Below are 22,696 nucleotides of genomic sequence, written 5' to 3'. Positions count from 1 at the left end.
GAAAGTCAACTCGCTTTTATTTGCTATCCAACAACAGGAAACTGAGAACAACAGGAATAAGCCATTATGAGAGCAGCCAAAGCGTTCTCTCTGGTGCATCTGAAACGGAATTCTATTCCCTTTTCTTCTTTAAAACCAGCTAAGCTGCTGTTCCAAAGGGATACCTACTGCATCAGTGATCTGCCCATCTATTCTTCTTTTCTTTTCCACTCTCTCATTATTCCTGACCTGTTCTTATCCTTTCTGTTGATCCTCTCTTTTTCCCCTCTCCCTCTCTCTGCCCCTCTCTCACACACACACACACACACACACACACACACACACACACACACACACACACACACACACACACACACACACACACACACACACACACACACACACACACACACACACACACACACATCTAACAACTGTAGCAGATGTAGTTGTCCCATAGCTTGTGCTTTTGCAGTGCGTTTCCCTTCCCCGTCTCTTTCCTTCACATTCTCTCGCCCTCTCGTCTCCTCTTCTCCAATGTCAAAAGAAAGGTACGTACTCAGGCTTATAGAATAGTCTTTGAATGTGTATCAACTTTGGGGCCACCCCATGCTGTTAAGAACACTGACCAAAACGCCACTGTTGCATCTTCAGCTCAGAATAGCTGCACTCTAAGACAGTGAGGAGCCAATACAAATATTTTTGCGTAGAGAAGTCAAACCCAGAAGTAGAGAAGCCATCACCGAACAACCCTATCTGGAAAAAAATGTATACATCTGACAGATGTGCAGTAACATGTTGACAACCCAAAAACAACCATTATCTTGCCCTATTAGAGATTTCTCCCTGTTTACTCTGCTGCGATGCATTTTAAATGGGACCGACCGCCATGATGCGTCTGACTATCAGCCAATCCAAACACAACGTTGTTTAAATGGAATGGGTTCACTCTGATAAGACTGCTGGCTTCACCATACTTTCCTAATGGTGAAGCCAGCATGGGGATGAGACTAACTCTCTCAGTGATGGATGCCACAATGGAAAATAAAAACTCTCCTCTGTTATGGGTCATGGAGGACATACTTCGTTTTAGGCAAGATATTGAATTAATTATAGTGATGATACATTTATCTTTGGGTGCAGCTGTACGGGGTAGGGCCTATTTCTTTCTCTGATTTAGCTTGCTGTCAGGACCTATTGAGGGCACAGAAAACAGAGGAAAGCACATTATGAAAACCCTGGTAAATAAGAGAAATTACTCTCATAGGACAACCTCTTTAATAAACTCAGACGTTCCAGACGTATGTAGCAGAGGCCAGACTAGCCTGCTGGTCTTACTGTTCAGAGTTATTGAAGGCATCAATCAGACAGATATAGTATGGAATAAAAAAGATGAATGGACCTTTAGAGTGAGAGTGTGTCATGTTTATGTAGCAAACTAAAGCAAGTGAAACCTCACCACTATTTCACTCTCTTATCGCCAGTGCCTCTGTGATTCCTAGAAAGAATGTATTTTTTATTGGGTCTTTAAATCTCAATCTCATAGAGTCAGAAGGACACAAGTAGTGCACATACAAGTAAGCTACAACCAGAAAGACTGACAATTAGAATTCATTCCCCTGAAAAATAATATCTTAGGAATATCTTTTCACTTTTAGGGAGGTAATGTGGAAACTAAATAGTGTAGTTACCTTTCAAGAATGAAATACAGTTTCCAGAAAAACTGCACATTACATAGACTGAGATTGTTCAACAGAGAAAAGCAGTAAAGCAAATTAAAACATTCAACCATAAAAATGGCAAAACTGTTTCCAGAAAGTTTATCTCTTCCCCTCCAAAGAACATCTCGCCTCCTCCAGCGAACTCCTCAATTCTTGAATATATGTCAAATCACTATGTTGTTATCGCATGAAAGTGACAGTGTACAAGTAGCTCAATCACACTTCATACATAGAAACCTGTCATTCACTGAAAGTTATTGGGCCCTGCCACTCAATTCTGCTGGAATATTTAACTAACAGATACTCTCTCTCTCTCTTTCCCTCTCTCTCTGGCTAGTTGCATCTTAACACACGTGGCTATGCAAGCACTGCACCGCTTAGATTATTAAAGTTTTCCTTCAGCTCAGTCTCTCTGTCTCTGTCTCTCGCTCTCTCTCTCATCCTCCCATCCGCTTAAAAATGATATTGTTGGCCATGCTGGCAATTTCAACCGTTTCTAAGTGATTTTGTGGACATATAGTGCCTTTGGAAAGTATTCAGCTTTATCATAAAATGTATAATAAATAAAACAAATCCTCATCAATCTACACACTATAGCCCATAATGACAATGCAAAAACAATGTTTTAGATATTTTTACTGATTAATAAAAATCTAATAAAAATGAAATATCACATTTACATGTATATTCAGACCCTTTACTCAGTACTTCATTGAAGCACCTTTGGCAGAGATTACAGCATCAAGTCTTCTTGGGTATGATGCTACAAGCTTGGCCAAGTATATTTGGGGAGTTTCTTCTATTCTTCTCTGCAGATCCTCTCAAGCTCTGTCAGGTTGGATTGGGAGTGTTTCTGCACAGCTATATTCAGGTCTCTCCAGAGCTGTTCGATTGGGTTCAAATCTGGGCTCTGGCTGGGCCACTCAAGGACATTTAGAGACTTATCCCGAAGCCACTCCTGCGTTGTCTTGAATGTGTGCTTAGGGTCGTTGTCCTGTTGGAAGAACCTTCGCCCCAGTCTGAGGTCCTGAGCGCTCTGGAGCAGGTTTTCATCAAGGATCTCTCTGTACTTTGCTCCATTCATCTTTCACTCGATCCTGACTATTCTCCCAGTCCCTGCCGCTGAAAAACATCCCCACAGCATGATGCTGCCACCATCATGCTTCATAGGGACGGTGCTGCCAGGTTTCCTCCAGACGTGATGCTTGGCATTCAGGCCAAAGAGTTCAATCTTGGTTAAATCAGACCAGAGAATCTTGTTTCTCAGGGTCTGAGAGTCTTTAGGTGCCTTTTGGCAAACTCCAAGCGGGCTGTCATGTGCCTTTTACTGAGGAGTGGCTTCAGTCTGGCCTGATTGGTGGAGTGCTACAGAGATGGTTGTCCTTCTGGAAGGTCTCCCATCTCCACAGAGGAACTCTAGAGCTCTGTCAGAGTGACTATCGGTTTCTTGATCATTCCCTGATCAAGGCCCTTCTCCCCCGATTGCTCAGTTTGGCCAGGAAGAGCCTTGGTGGTTCCAAACTTCTTCTATTTAAGAATGATGGATGCCACTGTGTTCTTGGGGACCTTCAATTCTGCAGACATTTTTTGGTATCCTTCCCCAGAACTGTGCCTTGACACAATCCTGTCTTAGAGCTCTACGGACAATTCCTTCGACCTCATGCCTTGGTTTTTGCTCTGACATGCACTGTCAACTGAGGGACCTTTTTTAGACAGGTGTGTGCCTTTCCAAATCATGTCCAATCCATTTTAGGAGTAGACCAAGGTGCAGCGTGGTATGTGTTCATCTTGATATTTATTTTAAAGCTGAACACTTAAACAAAATAATAAACAATGGAGAAAACGACTGTCACGTCTTGCAGGCTTTACAAAGCAGTACAAAAATAAGATCCCACAACTCAAGGAGGGAAAAGGGCTGCCTAAGTATGGTTCCCAATCTGAGACAACGATAGGCAGCTGCCTCTGATTTGAAACCATACCTGGCCAAAACATAGAAATATAAACCATAGAATGCCCACCCCACACCCTGACCTAACAAAATAGAGAAATAAACCGTCTCTCTCAGGTCAGGGCGTGACAGTATGTGACATTAAATGTGGCCATTCAGATATCCTCACTGAACAAATTAACTGTTTAGGGGGTCCTTGGTTTCCATAGCACATTTATTCAATGTCCAACCATTCCTGAGCAAATATTAGGTATTTTTTTTCAATGTCTGTATACATACAACACCTCCACACCAACTTCTCACATCGGCTCGTAAATACCAAAGAGTATAAAAACACTATGCATGTTCAAGAAAACAACTTACACCAAAAGTAGTTGTCAAAAGCCATTACTAAATCATACTACTGTTATGAACCAAATATCTTGATTGATAATAAACACACATACAAACCCTTAGCTCCCATTAGTACTGTTCAGTTTGTGCTTTGGTCTTTTACATGATCTCCATTTCATTAGCGATATCATAATCACAGGTGTACTTTGATGAGATAAATAATGCCAGGGGCCGACTCGGCAATAGTTGGGAATAGTCGGGAATAAACAAGGACACTTTCTGATCCGGAAGACAAAAGTTAAACTAAGCAATAGCAATACAGTGCCTTGCAAAAGTATCCATCCCTCAGCATTTTTCCTATTTTGTTGCATTACAATCTGTAATTTAAATAGATTTTTGATTTGGATTTCATGTAATAGACCTGCACAAAATAGTCCAAATTGGTAAAGTGAAATGAAAGAAATTACTTGTTTAAAGAAATTCCTTTTTTTTTATTGTTGACTATACTATAAATAAGATCTGGTGCAACCAATTACCTTCAAAGTCTCATAATTAGTTAAATAAAGTCCACCTGTGTGCAATTTAAGTGTCACATGATCTGTCACATATACACCTGTTCTGAAAGGCCCCAGAGTCTGCAACACCACTTAGCAAGGAGGCACCACCAAGCAAGCGGCACCATGAAGACCAAGGAGCTCTCCAAACAGGTCAGGGACAAAGTTGTGGAGAAGTACAGATCAGTGTTGTGTAATAAAAAAATATCAGAAACTTTGAACATCCCACGGAGCACCATTAAATACATTATTAAAAAATGGAAAGAATATGGCACCACAACAAACCTGCCAAGAGAGGGCCACCCACCAAAACTCACAGACCAGGCATGGAGGGCATTAATCAGAGAGGCAACAAAGAGACCAAAGATAACCCCGAAGGAGCTGCAAAGCTCCACAGTGGAGATTGGAGTATCTGTCCATAGGACCACTTTAAGCCGTACACTCCACAGAGCTGGGCTTTACGGAAGAGTGGCCAGAAAAAAGCCATTGCTTGTTCGCCAAAAGGCATGTGGGAGACTCCCCAAACATATGGAAGAAGGTGCTCTGGTCAGATGAGACTAAAATGTAGCTTTTTGGCAATCAAGGAAAACGCTATGTCTGGCGCAAACCTAACACCTCTCATCACCGAGAACACCACCACAGTGAAGCATGGTGGTGGCAGCATCATGCTGTGGGGATGTTTTCATCTCCAGGGACTGGGAAACTGGTCAGAATTGAAGGAATGATGGATGGTGCTAAATACAGGGAAATTCTTGAGGAAACTCTGTTTCGGTCTTCCAGAGATTTGAAACTGGGACGGAGGTTCACCTTCCAGCACGACAATGACCCTAAGCATACTGCTAAAGAAACACTTGTGTGGTTTAAGGGGAAACATTTACATGTCTTGGAATGGCCTAGTCAAAGCCCTAACCTCAATCCAATTGAGAATCTGTGGTATGACTTAAAGATTGCTGTACACCAGTGGAACCCATCCCACTTGAAGGAGCTAGAGCAGTTTTGCCTTGTAGACTGGGCAAAAATCCCAGTGGCTAGATCTGCCAAGCTTATAGAGACATACCCCAAGAGACTTGCAGCTGTAATTGCTGCATAAGGTAGCTCTACAAAGTATTGACTTTTGGTGGGGGGGGGTGAATTGTTATGCAAATTGTTTTGTTTTGCATCTTCAAAGTGGTAGGCATGTTGTGTAAATCAAATGATACAAACCCCCCCCAAAATACATTTTAATTCCAGGTTGTAAGGCAACAAAATACGAAAAATGCCAATGGGGATGAATACTTTCGCAAGCCACTGTACATGCTTTTCCTCCCTCATATACAAACTGCTTTTATAAAAGTGCACGTTAATGAATACATGGAAATATTAGTTGTTGTTTAAAGTATTATATTCTCTTCAAACTGAAGTAGTATACATTTGGAATGTTGTTGTCTTTCTGCTATGGTTAGCAACAGTTTATCTCCAGGGGGTGGGGTCAGTAACAGCATGAGAAAGGCTGCAGCAGGATGGAGTTGGGTTGCCCTCGATGACGACCTCTTTATGACCCCCTGTGTTACCACTTGCCAGGGATGGGCACCCCGCACTCATACCATCCCCCGAAGAGATGTGGCGTACGCCGGCCGATAGGTCCAAAGTTCACTGGCTCCTGCCTGTATGAGCGATAGTAACCTGCACAGGGGCAGACAGGACAAATTATTATAATGCATTATGAATGGACGTACCACAACATTTATAATGCTTCGTTAGATGATTCTGACTGTTTCTATCCAGCCTAGAGCATGGATATTGAGGTTGTATATAATCAAGACTCTGGAACTTAATCTGTGAGAATATTTATTTACGAAATACTGTGAAACAATCCTATAAAAGGCTGTAGGTGAGTGATGAATTCTGTAAGTTTGATTATCATAAAACAAATGTACCTTGTGCTGTTGGCAGATGCATTGAGAGGTTGGGGGAGCCTGTCCTCCCATCTAGGTAAGAGTCTACAAACTGGCAGTGGTCCTCCCCATGACCAAATGTGTCTGCTATACTATAGAATGTTTCTGGAGGGCGAGAAAGAGCAGTCGATAATTAACAACAGAACACACTCTCAAACAATATTCTATTACGTAATGAGACAGAGCCTGGTCGGCTACCACATATTCCCAAAAATAATAGAACACAATATGTAGAAGAGAAAGTGTGATTAAGAGAAATGTAGAGAGAGAGAGAGAGAGAGAGAGAGAGAGAGAGAGAGAGAGAGAGAGAGAGAGAGAGAGAGAGAGAGAGAGAGAGAGAGAGAGAGAGAGAGAGAGAGAGAGAGAGAGAGCAAAATGGGTGTTAGTGAAGGAAGGGAAAGCAGAAGGGGGAGAGACGGTGGTTAAGAGATTATTAATAGAAAGAGGAATATTAGGAGTAATTGTAAAGCTACTTAAATTGAGAAAAGACTTGAACTGAGAGAGAAAGAGAGAAGTATACTGAACAAAAATATAAACACAACATGAAACAATTTCCTCAGATTTTACTGAGTTACAGTTCATATAAGGAAATCAGTCCATTTAAATCAATGCATTAGGCCCTAATCTATGGATTTCACCTGACTGGGAATACAGATATGCATCTGTTGGCCACAGATACCTTAAAAAACGGTAGGGGCATGGATCAGAAAACCAGTCAGTATCTGGTGTGACCACCATTTGCGTCATTCAGCACGACACATCTCCTTTGCATAGAGTTGATCAGGCTATTGGTTGACCTGTAGAATGTTGTCCTACTCCTCTTCAATAGATGTGCAAAGTTGCTGGATATTGGCGGGAACTGGAACACACTGACCAACATGTCAATCCAGAGCATCCCAAACAGGCTCAATTGGTGACATGTCTGGTGAATATGCAGGCCAAGGAAGAACTGGGACATGTTCAGTTTACAGGAATTGTGTACAGATCCTTGCGACATGGGGCCGTCCATTATCATGCTGAAGCATGAGGTGTTGGCGGCGGATGAATGGCACAACAACGGGCCTCAGGATCTTGTAACATATATCTGTGCATTCAAATTGCTATCGATAACATGCAATTGTGTTCGTAGCTTATGCCTGACCATACCATAACCCCACCGCCACAATGGGGCACTCTGTTCACAACGCTGACATCAGCAAACACTTGCCCACGCGACGCAATACACGATTGTGAGGCTGGATGGAAGTACTGCCACATTCTCTAAAACAATGTTAGAGAAGGTTTATGGTAGAGAAATGAACAATTAATTCTCTGGCAACAGCTCTGGTGGACATTCCTGCACATTTTAGAGTGGCCTTTTATTGTCCCTCAGCACAAGGTGCACCTATGTAATGATCATGCTGTTTAATCGATATGCCACACTTGTCAGGTGGATGGAATATCTTGGCAAAGGAGAATTGCTCAGTAACAGGGATGTAGAGAAATAAGCTTTTTGTGAGTATGGAACATTTCTGGGATCTCTTATTTCAGCTCATGAACCATGGGACCAAAACTTTACATGCTGAGTTTATATTTTTATTCAGTGTAGATAAAGGAAGAGAGGAGAGGGGGAAGTTACAGCAGTAGTACCTTTCAGCCCATCTCCCATGAAGATCTTGTATCTCAGTGAGTTGCACAAGACCACACCTACAAACTTTCTGTACCATGTCCTCTTGACGTACTGGCTGCCCTTACAGGCACTGTGCTGGGGGTTGTATCGGAAGGAAAAGGGAATCCAGATAGGCTCTCCACCTGTGGGGGGTGGGGACAATTAACAGGAGACTGTCCTGTGTAGCTAATTTGGTAAGACTGTGGCCCTAGCAAGGCCAGGGTCGTGGGTTTGATCCCTATTGGGGTCACATATACTAAAATGTATGCATTCACTTTACAGAAAGTCACTGGATAAAAGTGGCATATATTACAATACTACAAAACGGTTGAGGTTAAGCGTTCAGCATGTCTTTAATGACAGTTCCTCTATCTGACAGAATGCTTGACAATGCTACCATCACAAAGCAAGTCATTAATACCTACACTCAACCTGTCAGTTCTCACAAAGCTAGTCATGACCAACTACACTCAACTCCTTTACAACCCCTTTACTGACAGTGCGCACTATGCCAGTCACTCCTATTCAGATACACAGTAAATCACCTCCACTCATTGTGCATAGCAACTGGGGGAGGGGGAAGGGGTGAGAGAAGGTTGAGGAGGGAACCAGTGCCTGTCCCCTTGTCCCCCCTCTTCGAAATACCTGACTGACTCTCTCAATTAAAAACAATGAATACCAAAACTCTACTTTGACATCGTTTTACCACTATGGCTGTCTGCCAAGTCCAGTATATGTACGTGTAGGTGTATGCAGCCGTTTGTATCTCTCCACAGACTGTTAACTCCTCACAAGCTCACTCCAGCTGTCATTTTGGGTTTCTTCAAATGATCTGAAGTTTCGTCAATAATGTCAGAGTAATATACGAGAACTATCGATACCACTCACCAGGTGGTCGTTCAATAAGAAGAGGGTCGTCTGAAAAAGAAAAAAAAAAGTGTTTAAATGAGAGACATGAACTGGGACTGAATTTATACATGAACAAAAAATGGGAGGATACAGACAACTCAGGTAGACGTGGCCTTACCACAGGCACAAAGTAAAACTGACCCTAGCAACCTGACGTAATACTCATACAGACCTGACTCAGTGACATAGGTGAATGTATCGCTGACCGGTCCCAGCCCAAAGACATTCTTCGCCTGGACTTTGAAGTAGTACCTGAGGTAAAACAAACCAAGACAAAACAGAGTGTGTGTATAGTCATTATTCTAGGTGTTAAAGAGTCATTTAGACAGGTCTCTGTTGCCACATGAAAGGTATTTATACCCTAATGACTAGAACAGATGGCCGGAAGGGAGGCAGCACTCGATGTTCGGAAGGGAGGCAGTACTCGTAGAATTAAGAGAAGACTGTTTTTATGTTCTTATGAATCTAAAGTGAGCAGAACGCAGTAAAATGGTAATTTGGCATGTGTTGAAGAGGGATAAAGGGAGTGATGGGAGGGAGGGAGAGAGAGAGAGAGAGAGAGAGAGAGAGAGAGAGAGAGAGAGAGAGAGAGAGAGAGAGAGAGAGAGAGAGAGAGAGAGAGAGAAGGGGAATGGAGTAGATTAAAAGAGGGGGAGTGAGGGAGAGAGGTACTGTATGGTTTGGGAGGGAAGGGAAGGGAGGGAGGAAGAGAAAAAAGTCCTCAAGTCAGCAATTTCACAATGAGAGCTTTTCTATATGACACAATGACCCTCCTGACTGACTGAGCTCTGCCCTTACAAAAAATGACATGTCAATTTTGCAGTTTCACATTTGAAAATCACATTTGATCAAGTTATGTGAAACTGCAAAACATTTTTTTTTACATGTGATTCATTTTCACATGCAAACTTGCAATTCCACAGCTGAAAATGAAAATAAAATGTGCAGTTTCACATGTAAGAACACTTCACATGCGAAAATACATTTTTCACATGTTGAATTGCAAGTTCACATGTGGGGTTGAAATAATGTTCTTCTCCCCACATGTGAAAGATGGTGTTAACATGATGCAGTAGCAATGTTTCCCCTGGTGGAACTAAAGTGACCACAACTAAAAAGCCCAAATGCAGGACCAGGGAATGATTTTACGGGACATTCGCAGAAGTGTGGACAGCTTACTTTTTTGGGGGACAGGTTAATGAATCACATTCAAATGGCGACATAGTTCTGCTGTTGAAGGTCACTACCTGTTAAAGGGGCAATTCAAACCTACATCAATTTTTGGATTTATAAATGTACATGTACCCATTGATTCTTGAAGAATATAACGTATTTTGTATCATTACTTTAGTTCAACTGTCATACCCCACCAGAACCCAAACTATAAGCTTGTTTCATTGCAATGTTTGTAAACAAAGTAAATGTAAACAACCTAAAAACATGGTTAAACCTATCATTTTTATATCATGGATGGTCAGTCCTTAGCATAGTCTATGGATTTGAGATAGGTTGCATTTCTCCAGCCCCATCCCTGAGCTTTTTACTGAAACTTTGGTCGGGAGAACACTTTGTTAATCTTTCAATGAAAACTTCTTTGGGATCGATGTCCCGTCCACTGGACGGTTGAGCTAACGTAGGCTAATGCGATTAGCATGAGGTTGTAAGTAACAAGAACATTTCCCAGGACATAGACATATCTGATATTGACAGAAAGCTTCAATTCTTGTTAATTGGCAGAAAGCTTAAATTATTGTGAATCTAACTGCACTGTCCAATTTGCAGTAGCTATTACAGTGAAAGAATACCATGCTATTGTTTGAGGAGAGTGCACCATTTTGAACATGAAAAGTTATTAATAAACAAATTAGGCACATTTGGGCAGTCTTGATACAAAATTTTGAACAGAAAACCAATGGTTAATTGGATCAGTCTAAAACTTAGCAAATACACTGCTGCCGTCTAGTGGACAAAACCTAAATTGCACCTGGGCTGGAATAATACATTATGGCCTTTCTCTTGCATTTCAATTATGATGGTATGAAAAAAATACAAAAGTACAGTTGTTTCTTTCTTTGTATTATCTTTTACCAGATACAGTTGAGGTCGGAAGTTTACATACACTTAGGTTGGAGTCATTACAACTCGTTTTTCAACCACTCCACACATTTCTTGTTGACAAACTATAGTTTTGGCAAGTCGGTTAGGACATCTACTTTGTGCATGACACAAGTAATTTTTCCAACAATTGTTTACAGACAGATTAATTCACTTATAATTCACTGTATCACAATTCCAGTGGTTCAGAAGTTTACATACACTAAGTTGAATGTGCCTTTAAACAGCTTGGAAAATTACAGAAAATTATATCATGGCTTTAGAAGCTTCTGATAGGCTAATTGACATAATTTCAGTCAACTGGAGGTGTACCTGTGGATGTATTTCAAGGCCTATCTTCTAACTCAAATGCCTCTTTGCTTGACAGCATGGGAAAATCAAAATAAATCAGTCAAGACCTCAGAAAAAAAATTGTAGACGTTCATCTGTACAAACAATAGTACGCAAGTATAAACACCATGGGACCACGCAGCCGTCATACCACTCAGGAAGGAGACGCGTTCTGTCTCCTAGAGATGAACGTACTTTGGTGTGAAAAGTGCAAATCAATCCAAGAACAATAGCAAAGGACCTTGTGAAGATGCTGGAAGAAACAGGTACAAAAGAATCTATATCCACAGTAAAACGAGTCCTATATCGACATAACCTGAAAGGCCGCTCAGCAAGGAAGAAGCCACTGCTCCAAAACCACCATAAAAAAGCCAGACTACGGTTTGCAACTGCACATGGAAACAAAGATCGTACTTTTTGGAGAAATGTCCTCTGGTCTGATGAAACAAAAATAGAACTGTTTGGCCATTATGACCATTGTTATGTTTGGAGGAAAAAGGGGGAGGCTTGCAAGCCGAAGAATACCAACCCAACCGTGAAGCACAGGGATGGCAGCATCATGTTGTGGGGGTGCTTTACTGCAGGAGGGACTGGTGCACTTCACAAAATAGATGACACCATAGGAAAGGAAAATTATGTGGATATATTGAAGCAACGTCTCAAAACATCAGTCAGGAAGATAAAGCTTGGTCGCAAATGGGTCTTCCAAATGGACAATGACTCCAAGCATACTTCCAAAGTTGGGTGAAAATGACAACAAAGTGAAGGTATTGGAGTGTCCATTACAAAGCCCTGACCTCAACCCTATAGAAAAATTCTGGGCAGAACTGAAAAAGCGTGTGCGAGCAAGGAGTCCTACAAACCTGACCCAGTTACACCAGCTCTGTCATGAGGAATGGGTCAAAATTCACCCACCTTACTGTGGGAAGCTTGTGGAAGGCTACCCAAAACGTTTGACCCAAGTTAAAAAATTTAAAGGCTATGCTACCAAATACTAATTGAGTGTATGTAAACGTCTGACCCACTGGGAGTGTGATGAAAGAAATACAAGCTGAAATAAATCATTCGCTTTCCTATTATTCTGACATTTCACATTCTTAAAATAAAGTGGTGATCCTAACTGACCTAAGACAGGGAATTTCTACTAGGATGAAATGTCAGGAATTGTGAAAAACTGAGTTTAAATGTATTTGGCTAAGGTGTATGTAAACTTCTGACTTCAATTGTATATTGTGTTATATTCTCCTACATTCCTTCATATTTCCACAAACTTCAAAGTGTTTCCTTTCAAATGGTACCAAGAAAATGCATATCCTTGCTTCAGGGCCTGAGCTACAGGCAGTTAGATTTGGATTTGTCATTTTTGGCAAAAAATGAAGCACCTTCAATGGAGGAATAGTGTTATTATATGGTACAATCCTCTAGTGAGTGAGTTACTTTTGTGCCATTAATATCAAGCAAAACTTCTGAAGTTGAGAACAAAATTAATAGTATTTCAAAGAGAAAAACACAAAAGTATTGATAGCAAAACCAAATATTTTATGGAAATCATTTTGAAATCTAAGAACAAATTAATTGTAAATGGATACAAAAAAATGTTTCTGATTAAAAAAAACATATGATAACACAATTAAATGAAACAACTCCCTCTTTCCTGCAATATTCCCTATCTTTGGTTTTGTTACCCTGGCCTTTGTTTTCACTGCCTTTTTCCCAGTTGCAAGGTTTGACACATCCATTCTAGCAACATGGCAACCTGCATCCCACTGCTGGTTTACCTTTGAAGTTAAGCAGGCTCAGTCCCTGGATGGGAGACCAGATGTAGCTGAAAGTTGTGAAGAAAAAAATGTAAGGTGGGGAGTTTTTCTATTCACATGAGGGAAAAACAAATACAAATTCACGTGATCTGTTCACACGTGTCTGGAAACCTCATGTTTCTTTCAGGTAGTTTTTAAATATTTGAGCTCACTTCACTTTAGTCTCAGTGTGTTTTAAATACATACTGTACAGGGGAGGAATTATTTAATACCCTCAGATTCAAAACAACACCGTGAGACAAGGCTTGGAGGTTTTGAAATTTGTCCATATAGTGGACAATGTGTGTCTGTGTGTGTTCTCCCCCTGCTGTACGGTTACGTACAGTAATTTCACGGTCCGCTAATTTCCACCCAAACCCTTTAACAACGTAAAGTCTGCCAGTCTGGATCCAATTACTGGAGCCATGTGGAAACTGACCAAAATATCAGAGAAAAAAAAGAGAAAAGGAGGCAGAAAAAGGGAAGAGTGAAAATCACAGAGAGAGGCAGAGAGAAAGAGCGAGGGAGAGAGAGAGAGAAATGTTCTCATATACAGTAACAGCCAAAAGTTTGGACACACCTACTCATTCAAGGGTTGTTCTGTATTTTTACTATTTTCTACATTGTAGAATAATAGTTGAACACAACTATGAAATAACACATATGGAATCATGTAGTAACCAAAACAGCGTTAAACAAATCAAAACATATTTTATATAATAAATTCTTCAAAGTAGCCACCCTTTGCGTTGATGACAGCTTTGCACACTCTTGGCTTTCCCTCAACCAGCTTCATTTGGAATGCTTTTCCAACAGTCTTGAAGGAGTTCCCACATATGCTGAGCACTTGTTGGCTGCTTTTCCTTCACTCTGCGGTCCAACTCATCCCAAACCATCTCAATTGGGTTGAGGTCGGGTGATTGTGGAGGCCAGGTCATCTGATGCAGCACTCCATCACTCTCCTTCTTGGTCAAATAACCTTTACACAGCCTGGAGGTGTGTTGGGTCATTGTCCTGTTGAAAAACAAATGATAGTCCCACTGTGCGCAAACCAGATGGGATGGCGTATCGCTGCAGAATGCTGTGGTAGCCATGATGGTTAAGTGTGTCTTGAATTCTAAATAAATCAAAGGCAGTGTCACCAGCAAAGCACTCCCACACCATCACACCTCCTCCTCCATGCTTCATGGTGGGAACCACACATGTGGAGATCATCTGTTCACCTACTCTGCGTCTCACAAAGACGTGGCGGTTGGAACCAAAAATCTAAAATTCTGACTCATCAGACCAAAGGACAGATTTCCACCGGTCTAAAGTCCATTGCTCGTGTTTCTTGGGCCAAGCAAGTCTCTTCTTCTTATTGGTGTCCTTTAATAGTGGTTACTTTGCAACAATTCGACCATGAAGGTCTGATTCACGCAGTCTCCTCTGAACAGTTTCTGTGATGCATTTGTTTAGACTGCAATCCAAAGTGCTGTAATTTCTTATCCTCTGCAGCAGAGGTAACTCTAGGTCTTCCTTTCCTGTGGCGGTCCTCATGAGAGCTAGTTTCATCATAGCACTTGATGGTTTTTGAGACTGCACTTCAAGAAACTTTCAAAGTTCTTGAAACTTTCCGGATTGACTTGACCTTCATGTCTTAAAGTAATGATGGACTGTCGTTCACTTTGCTTATTTGAACTGTTCTTGCCATAATATGGACTTGGTATTTTACCCAATAGGGCTTTCTCTGTATATCACCCCTACCTTGTCACAACACAACTGATTGGCTCAAACGCAATTAAGAAGGAAAGAAATTCCACAAATTAACTTTCACCGAGGAACACTTGATAATTGAAATGCATTCCAGGTGACTACATCATGAAGCTGGTTGAGAGAATGCCAAGAGTGTGCAAAGCTGTGGCTACTTTGAAGAATCTCAAATACAAAACATTTGTTGATTTGTTTAACACTTTTTTGGTTACTACATGATTCCATATGTGTTATTTCATAGTTTTGATGTCTTCACTAATATTCTACAAAGTCGAAAATAGTCAAAATAAAGAAAAACCCTTGAATGAGTAGGTGTGTCAAAAACTTTGACAGGTACTGTACATTTTCTCTATATCCATTAACTTCAGATCTTGACTTAAATAAAAACGCACTCAAAAACAATAATTTGGTATATTTTTCAAGATATAGGACTTTCAAAAGCAAATTGTAACTTAATAAATTGAGGAGGATGGGCTTGTGGTCATGGCTGGAGCGGAATCAGCGGAATGGTATCAAATACATCAAACACATGGTTTCCATTCGCTCAGTTCTGGACTTTTATTATGAGCTGTCCTCTCCTCATTAGCCTCCTATGCCTGCCACATCATCATGATGATATGGCAAGTTACAATTTGCTTTTTGAAAGTTCAATATCTTTAAAACATGATCGCTGGCATGCAAAACATTTTGGGACTGTATCAACAGTGGACTAATGAAAAAAGTCTAAAAGATCGTTTTTTGTGAATTATTCTTTTAATTAAAACCCAAGCCAATCTCATCATGTAGGACAGTTTCATGCCTTTCAGTTGTTTAGTGAGCAGCATTCTCCATCCTGGGCTTATTAAGGAGACAGCTGTCTAGGAGGTGTAGAATTGGTGCATTGGTATATATATGTGTGTGACTGCTTGAAGTAGGGTGTGTGCTTGTGTGCGCGTGTGCGCGTGTGTGTATGTGGAGACGAGGGGTAGTGTTGCTGCAGTGCAGAGAGACTGAAATGTATACATGCCTTTTGATGGATCCTTACAGACAGCCACACCCAGACTCAGGTGAACCTTCCATGAACAATTATAAACTGTCAATCACTCTACCTGCTTTTTGTACACAATGTTTTTACTCATGAATGTACACACACATCCACAAGTCATATGCAGGCATGCACAAACAGACAGACACACAAACCACAGAGCAAGAGCAAATGCATGCACAGTAGGCTTCTACATTCCAAAGTTAGGAATTAAGGAACATCTGTCTGTGCGTGACTGTGTGTGACTGTGTGTGTGTGTGTGTGTGTGTGTGTGTGTGTGTGTGTGTGTGTGTGTGTGTGTGTGTGTGTGTGTGTGTGTGTGTGTGTGTGTGTGTGTGTGTGTGTGTGTGTGTGTGTGTGTGTGTGTGTGACAGAAACAAAGTGTGCTGATTTGTGTAGGCCTACATATGTGCATGGCTAACCCTTGAGCGTGAACCGTTGGCTCGGGTCTGAATCGTTGACTTGGGTCTGGCACCATGGAGGGAAAGCTTTATGGCTACTTGGAAGAGATAACAAACGCACACTGCCCCCTGCCAGACCCTGTGTCTCCCTTAGACACCCTGCTCTGTTTAACACCCAGAGCTGTGTTTGTGTGTGCATTTGCGTGTCTGCCTGTTACCGAGCTGTCAGGTTTCCTGCTCGTGATTTATCGACACACCTGCTCTGCATTAACTCTCTTCTACAATGTAGAGCATAGTAAAAATAAAGAAAAACCCTTGAATGAGTAGGTGTGTCCAAACTTTTGGCTGGTACTGTATATGAGAACATTTCTCTCTCTCTCACTGTATATGAGAACATCTCTCTCTCTCTCTCTCTCTCTCTCTCTCTCTCTCTCTCTCTCTCTCTCTCTCTCTCTCTCTCTCTCTCTCTCTCTCTCTCTCTCTCTCTCTCTCTCTCTCTCTCTCTCTCTCTCTCTCTCTCTCTCTCTCTCTCTCTCTCTCTCTCTCTCTCTCTCTCTCTCTCTCTCTCTCTCTCGTGTGTTTCCTGCGTCTTGGTGGAATATCTCAGCACATCGTGTTTTCACGATGATTTAAACGTGTTTTCAAACCTGCCTCAACCCAGTTAGCTCTGAATTACATCACTCTGATGGCTTCTTAATAACTTACTGTATATAAGCATTACAATACTGGGGCTGACATCACACACACATGCATAGAATTACACACACAGAGACAGACACAGTGAACACATGGTATGCGTCTAACATCACTGAGACCTACCGGGAACAATAATCATATAAACGCACACTCCAACACCCTATAGGTAGGCCCAAAAAATTGCCAAAGACTCCAGCCACCCCAAGCCATAGACTGTTCACTTTTCTACCGTCTGGCAAATGGTACCGGAGCATCGGCTCTTGGACCAAAATGCGTCGAGACAGCTTCTACCCCCAAGCCATAAGACTGATAAATAGCCAGACTGCAAAAGAGTGAATTAATTAACATCCTCCGGAAGTTGTCACAATTACTGTGTAAATCTATGGAAGGGGTGAGAACCCTGAGCCTCCTAGGTTTTGTATTGAAGTCAATGTACCCCGAGGAGGACGGAAGCTAGTTGAGGCTACTGTCATGACTTTCCCTCCTGTGAGGATCAAAGAGAGCCCCCCTCTCTCGAGAGAGAGAGTGGAATGTCTGAGTGTTACAACAGAGAGAAGCTTTGCAGTATTTTAACATCAAAAGATGAGACATTGAAACAATATTTCTAACATAAATAATGTGGGAAATGGTTGTTGGGGCTCCAAACAATAATCATGTCAAATCAGTTGTTGTTTTGTGATATCATTAACCTCTCTAGCGTAGGGGGCAGTATTTGCACGGCCAGATAAAAAACGAAGATTCCTTACAGGAAGTGCCCTCTCTGACCATTTTTTGGCCTTCTACACTCTCTTTATTGAAAACTGAGGATCTCTGCTGTAACGTGACACTTCCTACGGCTCCCATAGGCTCTCAGAAGGCGGCAGAACGGGGAATGATGACTTTGCAGGCCCAGGCTGAAAAACAGTAGCGCATTTGGATAGCGGTAGATCAGAGAACAATGAGACTGGGGGCGCGTGCACGAGCCGACACCATGTTTTTATTTTTTCGTCTTTGAATGAAAACAGGGTTTCCCGGTCGGAATATTATCGCTTTTTTACGAGAAAAATCGCATAAAAATTGATTTTAACCTGTTAGGGCTAGGGGGCAGTATTGACACGGCTGGATAAAAAACGTACCCGATTTAATCTGGTTACTACTCCTGCCCAGTAACTAGAATATGCATATAATTATTGGCTTTGGATAGAAAACACTCCAAAGTTTCTAAAACTGTTTGAATGGTGTCTGTGAGTATAACAGAACTCAAATGGCAGGTCAAAACCTGAGAAGATTCTGTACAGGAAGTACCCTGTCTGACCATTTCTTGGCCTTCTTTGCCATCTCTATCCATTACAAAGGATCTCTGCTGTTACGTGACACTTCCTACGGCTGCCATAGGCTCTCAGAAGGCGGCAAAAAGCTGAATCGTGGCTTTGCAGGCTCTGGTTGAAAAAATGTAGCGTGTTTGGGTAGTGGCTGGTTACAGTACTGTGAGACTCAGGCGCGTGCCCACGTCGACCGAATGCTTTGTTTTCTTTCCTCTGTTTACCTAAACGGAGATTCCCGGTCGGAATATTATCGCTTTTTTACGAGAAAAATGGCATAAAAATTGATTTTAAACAGCGGTTGACATGCTTCGAAGTACGGTAATGGAATATTTAGAATTTTTTTGTCACGAATTGCGCCATGCTCGTAACCCTGATTTACCATTTCGGATAGTGTCTGGAACGCACGAACAAAACGCCGCTATTTGGATATAACGATGGATTATTTTGGACCAAACCAACATTTGTTATTGAAGTAGCAGTCCTGGGAGTGCATTCTGACGAAGACAACAAAGGTAATCAAACTTTTGTAATAGTAAATCTGACTTTGGTCAGGGCTAAACTTGGTGGGTGTCTAAATGGCTAGCCGTGATGGCTGGGCTATCTACTGAGAATATTGCAAAATGTGCTTTCACTGAAAAGCTATTTTAAAATCGGACACCTCGATTGCACAAAGGAGTTCTGTATCTATAATTCTTAAAATAATTGTTATGTTTTTTGTGAACGTTTATCGTGAGTAATTTAGTAAATTGTTAGTAAATTCCCCGGAAGTTTGCGGGGGGTATGCTAGTTCTGAACGTCACATGCTAATGTAAAAAGCTGTTTTTTGACATAAATATGAACTTGATTGAACAAAACATGCATGTATTGTATAACATAATGTCCTAGGTGTGTCATCTGATGAAGATCATCAAAGGTTAGTGCTGTATTTAGCTGTCTTCTGGGTTTTTGTGACATTATATGCTAGCTTGAAAAATGGGTGTCTGATTATTTCTGGCTGGGTACTCTGCTGACATAATCTAATGTTTTGCTTTCGTTGTAAAGCCTTTTTGAAATCGGACAGTGTGGTTAGATTAACCTGTTGGGTCTAGGGGGCAGCATTTGCACGTCTGGATAAAAAAAATGTACCCGATTTAATCTGGTTACTAATCCTACCCAGTAACTAGAATATGCATATACTTATTATATATGGATAGAAAACACTCTAAAGTTTCCAAAACTGTTTGAATGGTGTCTGTGAGTATAACAGAACTCATTTGGCAGGCAAAACCCTGAGACATTTTCTGACAGGAAGTGGATACCTGATGTGTTGTATTGACTTTAAACCTATCCCATTGAAAAACACAGGGGTTTAGGAATATTTTGGCACTTCCTATTGCTTCCACTAGATGTCACCAGCCTTTACAAAGTGTTTTGAGTCTTCTGGAGGGAGATCTGACCGAACAAGAGCCATGGAACGGTGATGTCCCATTAGACACCTGGCGCGCTAGTTCATGTTGGGTACCCTCGTTCCAATACGTTATAAAAGAGTATGCATTCGTCCACCTTGAATATTATTCATGTTCTGGTTAAAAAAGGCCCTAATGATTTATGCTATACAACGTTTGACATGTTTGAACGAACGGAAATATATTTTTTCCCCTCGTTCATGACGAGAAGTCCGGCTGGCTTACATCATGTGCTAACGAGACGGAGATTTTTGGACATAAATGATGAGCTTTTTTGAACAAAACTACATTCGTTATGGACCTGTGATACCTGGAAGTGACATCTGATGAAGAGAATCAAAGGTAATGGATTATTTACATAGTATTTTCGATTTTAGATCTCCCCAACATGACGTCTAGTCTGTATCGCAACGCGTATTTTTCTGGGCGCAGTGCTCAGATTATTGCAAAGTGTGATTTCCCAGTAAGGTTATTTTTAAATCTGGCAAGTTGATTGCGTTCAAGAGATGTAAATCTATAATTCTTTAAATGACAATATAATATTTTACCAATGTTTTCTAATTTTAATTATTTAATTTCTGACGCTGACTTGACTGCCGGTTATTGGAGGGAAACGATTTCCTCAACATCAATGCCATAGTAAAACGCTGTTTTTGTATATAAATATGAACTTGATAGAACTAAAAATGCATGCATTGTCTAACATAATGTCCTAGGAGTGTCATCTGATGGAGATTGTAAAAGGTTAGTGCATCATTTTAGCTGGTTTTATGGTTTTGGTGACCCTGTCTTTGACTTGACAAAACATTACACACAACTCTTGTAAATGTACTGTCCTAACATACTCTAAATTTATGCTTTCGCCGTAAAACCTTTTTGAAATCGTAAAACGTGGTTAGATTAAGGAGATGTTTATCTTTCAAATGGTGTAACATAGTTGTATTTTTGAAAAATTTGAATTTTGACATTTATTTGGATTCAAATTTGCCGCTCTTGAAATGCACCTGCTGTTGATGGAGTGCACCACGGGTGGCACGCTAGCGTCCCACCTAGCCCCAAGAGGTTAACGAGAGTCTTGTCTTTAAAATGCTGTAAAATAGTCATATGTTTGAGAAATTGAAGTAATAGCATTTCTAAGGTATTTGAAAATCGCGCCACGGGATTCAACTGGCAGTTGCGTAGGTGGGACGAATTCGTCCCGCCTAGCCCAGAGAGGTTAAACAGCGGTGGACATGCTTCGAAGTACGGTAATGGAATATTTAGAATTTTTTTGTCACGAAACGCGTCAGGCGCGTAACCCTTCGTCACCCTTCGGATAGTGTCTTGAACGCACGAACAAAACAGAGGATATTTGAACATAACTATGGATTATTTTGAACCAAACCAACATTTGTTATTGAAGTAGAAGTCCTGGGAGTGCATTCTGACGAAGAACAGCAAAGGTAATCCAATTTTTCTTATAGTAAATCGGAGTTTGGTGAGGGCCAAACTTGGTGGGTGTCAAACTAGCTAGCCCGTGATGGCGAGCTATCTACTCAGAATATTGAAAAATGTGCTTTTGCCGAAAAGCTATTTTAAAATCGGACATAGTGATTGCATAAAGGAGTTCTGTATCTATAATTCTTAAAATAATTGTTATGTTTTTTGTGAACGTTTATCGTGAGTAATTTAGTAAATTCACCGGAAGTTTGCGGTGGGTATGCTAGTTCTGAACGTCACATGCTAATGTAAAAAGCTGGTTTTTGATATAAATATGAACTTGATTGAACAAAACATGCATGTATTGTATAACATAATGTCCTAGGTGTGTCATCTGATGAAGATCATCAAAGGTTAGTGCTGCATTTAGCTGTGGTTTGGGTTTATGCGACATTATATGCTAGCTTGAAAAATGGGTGTCTGATTATTTCTGTCTGGGTACTCTGCTGACAAAATCTAATGTTTTGCTTTCGTTGTAAAGCCTTTTTGAAATCGGACAATGTGGTTAGATTAACGAGAGTCTTGTCTTTAAAATGGTGTAAAATAGTCATATGTTTGAGAAATTGAAGTAATAGCATTTCTAAGGTATTTGAATATCGCGCCACGGGATTCCACTGGCTGTTGAGTAGGTGGGACGATTTCATCCCACATACCCTAGAGAGGTTAACCTGTTAGGGCTAGGGGGCAGCATTTGCACGTCTGGATAAAAAAAATGTACCCGATTTAATCTGGTTACTAATCCTACCCAGTAACTAGAATATGCATATACTTATTATATATGGATAGAAAACACTCTAAAGTTTCTAAAACTGTTTGAATGGTGTCTGTGAGTATAACAGAACTCATTTGGCAGGCAAAACCCTGAGACATTTTCTGACAGGAAGTGGATACCTGATGTGTTGTATTGACTTTAAACCTATCCCATTGAAAAACACAGGGGTTTAGGAATATTTTGGCACTTCCTATTGCTTCCACTAGATGTCACCAGCCTTTACAAAGTGTTTTGAGTCTTCTGGAGGGAGATCTGACCGAACAAGAGCCATGGAACGATGATGTCCCATTAGACACCTGGCGCGCGAGTTCATGTTGGGTACCCTAGTTCCAATACGTTATAAAAGAGTATGCATTCGTCCACCTTGAATATTATTCATGTTCTGGTTAAAAAAGGCCCTAATGATTTATGCTATACAACGTTTGACATGTTTGAACGAACGGAAATATATTTTTTCCCCTCGTTCATGACGAGAAGTCCGGCTGGCTTAGATCATGTGCGAACAAGACGGAGATTTTTGGACATAAATGATGAGCTTTTTTGAACAAAACTACAT

General features: G+C 41.0%; 1 protein-coding gene across 1 annotated transcript in view; it reads right to left on the bottom strand.

The window, feature by feature from the left end:
• Positions 1-3,476: 3,476 nt before the first annotated feature.
• LOC106571774 (fibronectin type III domain-containing protein 1) overlaps positions 3,477-22,696 on the bottom strand; it is an 82,968-nt gene continuing 63,748 nt past the window's right edge. The window contains 5 exon segments of the mRNA XM_082961490.1: positions 3,477-6,197; positions 6,452-6,574; positions 8,099-8,260; positions 9,006-9,035; positions 9,199-9,278. Of these exon segments, the coding sequence (XP_082817616.1) occupies positions 6,082-6,197; positions 6,452-6,574; positions 8,099-8,260; positions 9,006-9,035; positions 9,199-9,278 (511 nt within the window). The 3' untranslated portion in view covers positions 3,477-6,081.

This window comes from Salmo salar, chromosome 15 (assembly GCF_965601325.2).
Source record: "Salmo salar chromosome 15, fSalSal1, whole genome shotgun sequence".
NCBI classification, from domain to species: domain Eukaryota; kingdom Metazoa; phylum Chordata; class Actinopteri; order Salmoniformes; family Salmonidae; genus Salmo; species Salmo salar.
The sequence above is the reverse complement of the archived record's forward strand: the minus strand, read 5'-3'. Positions and strand labels throughout refer to the sequence as shown.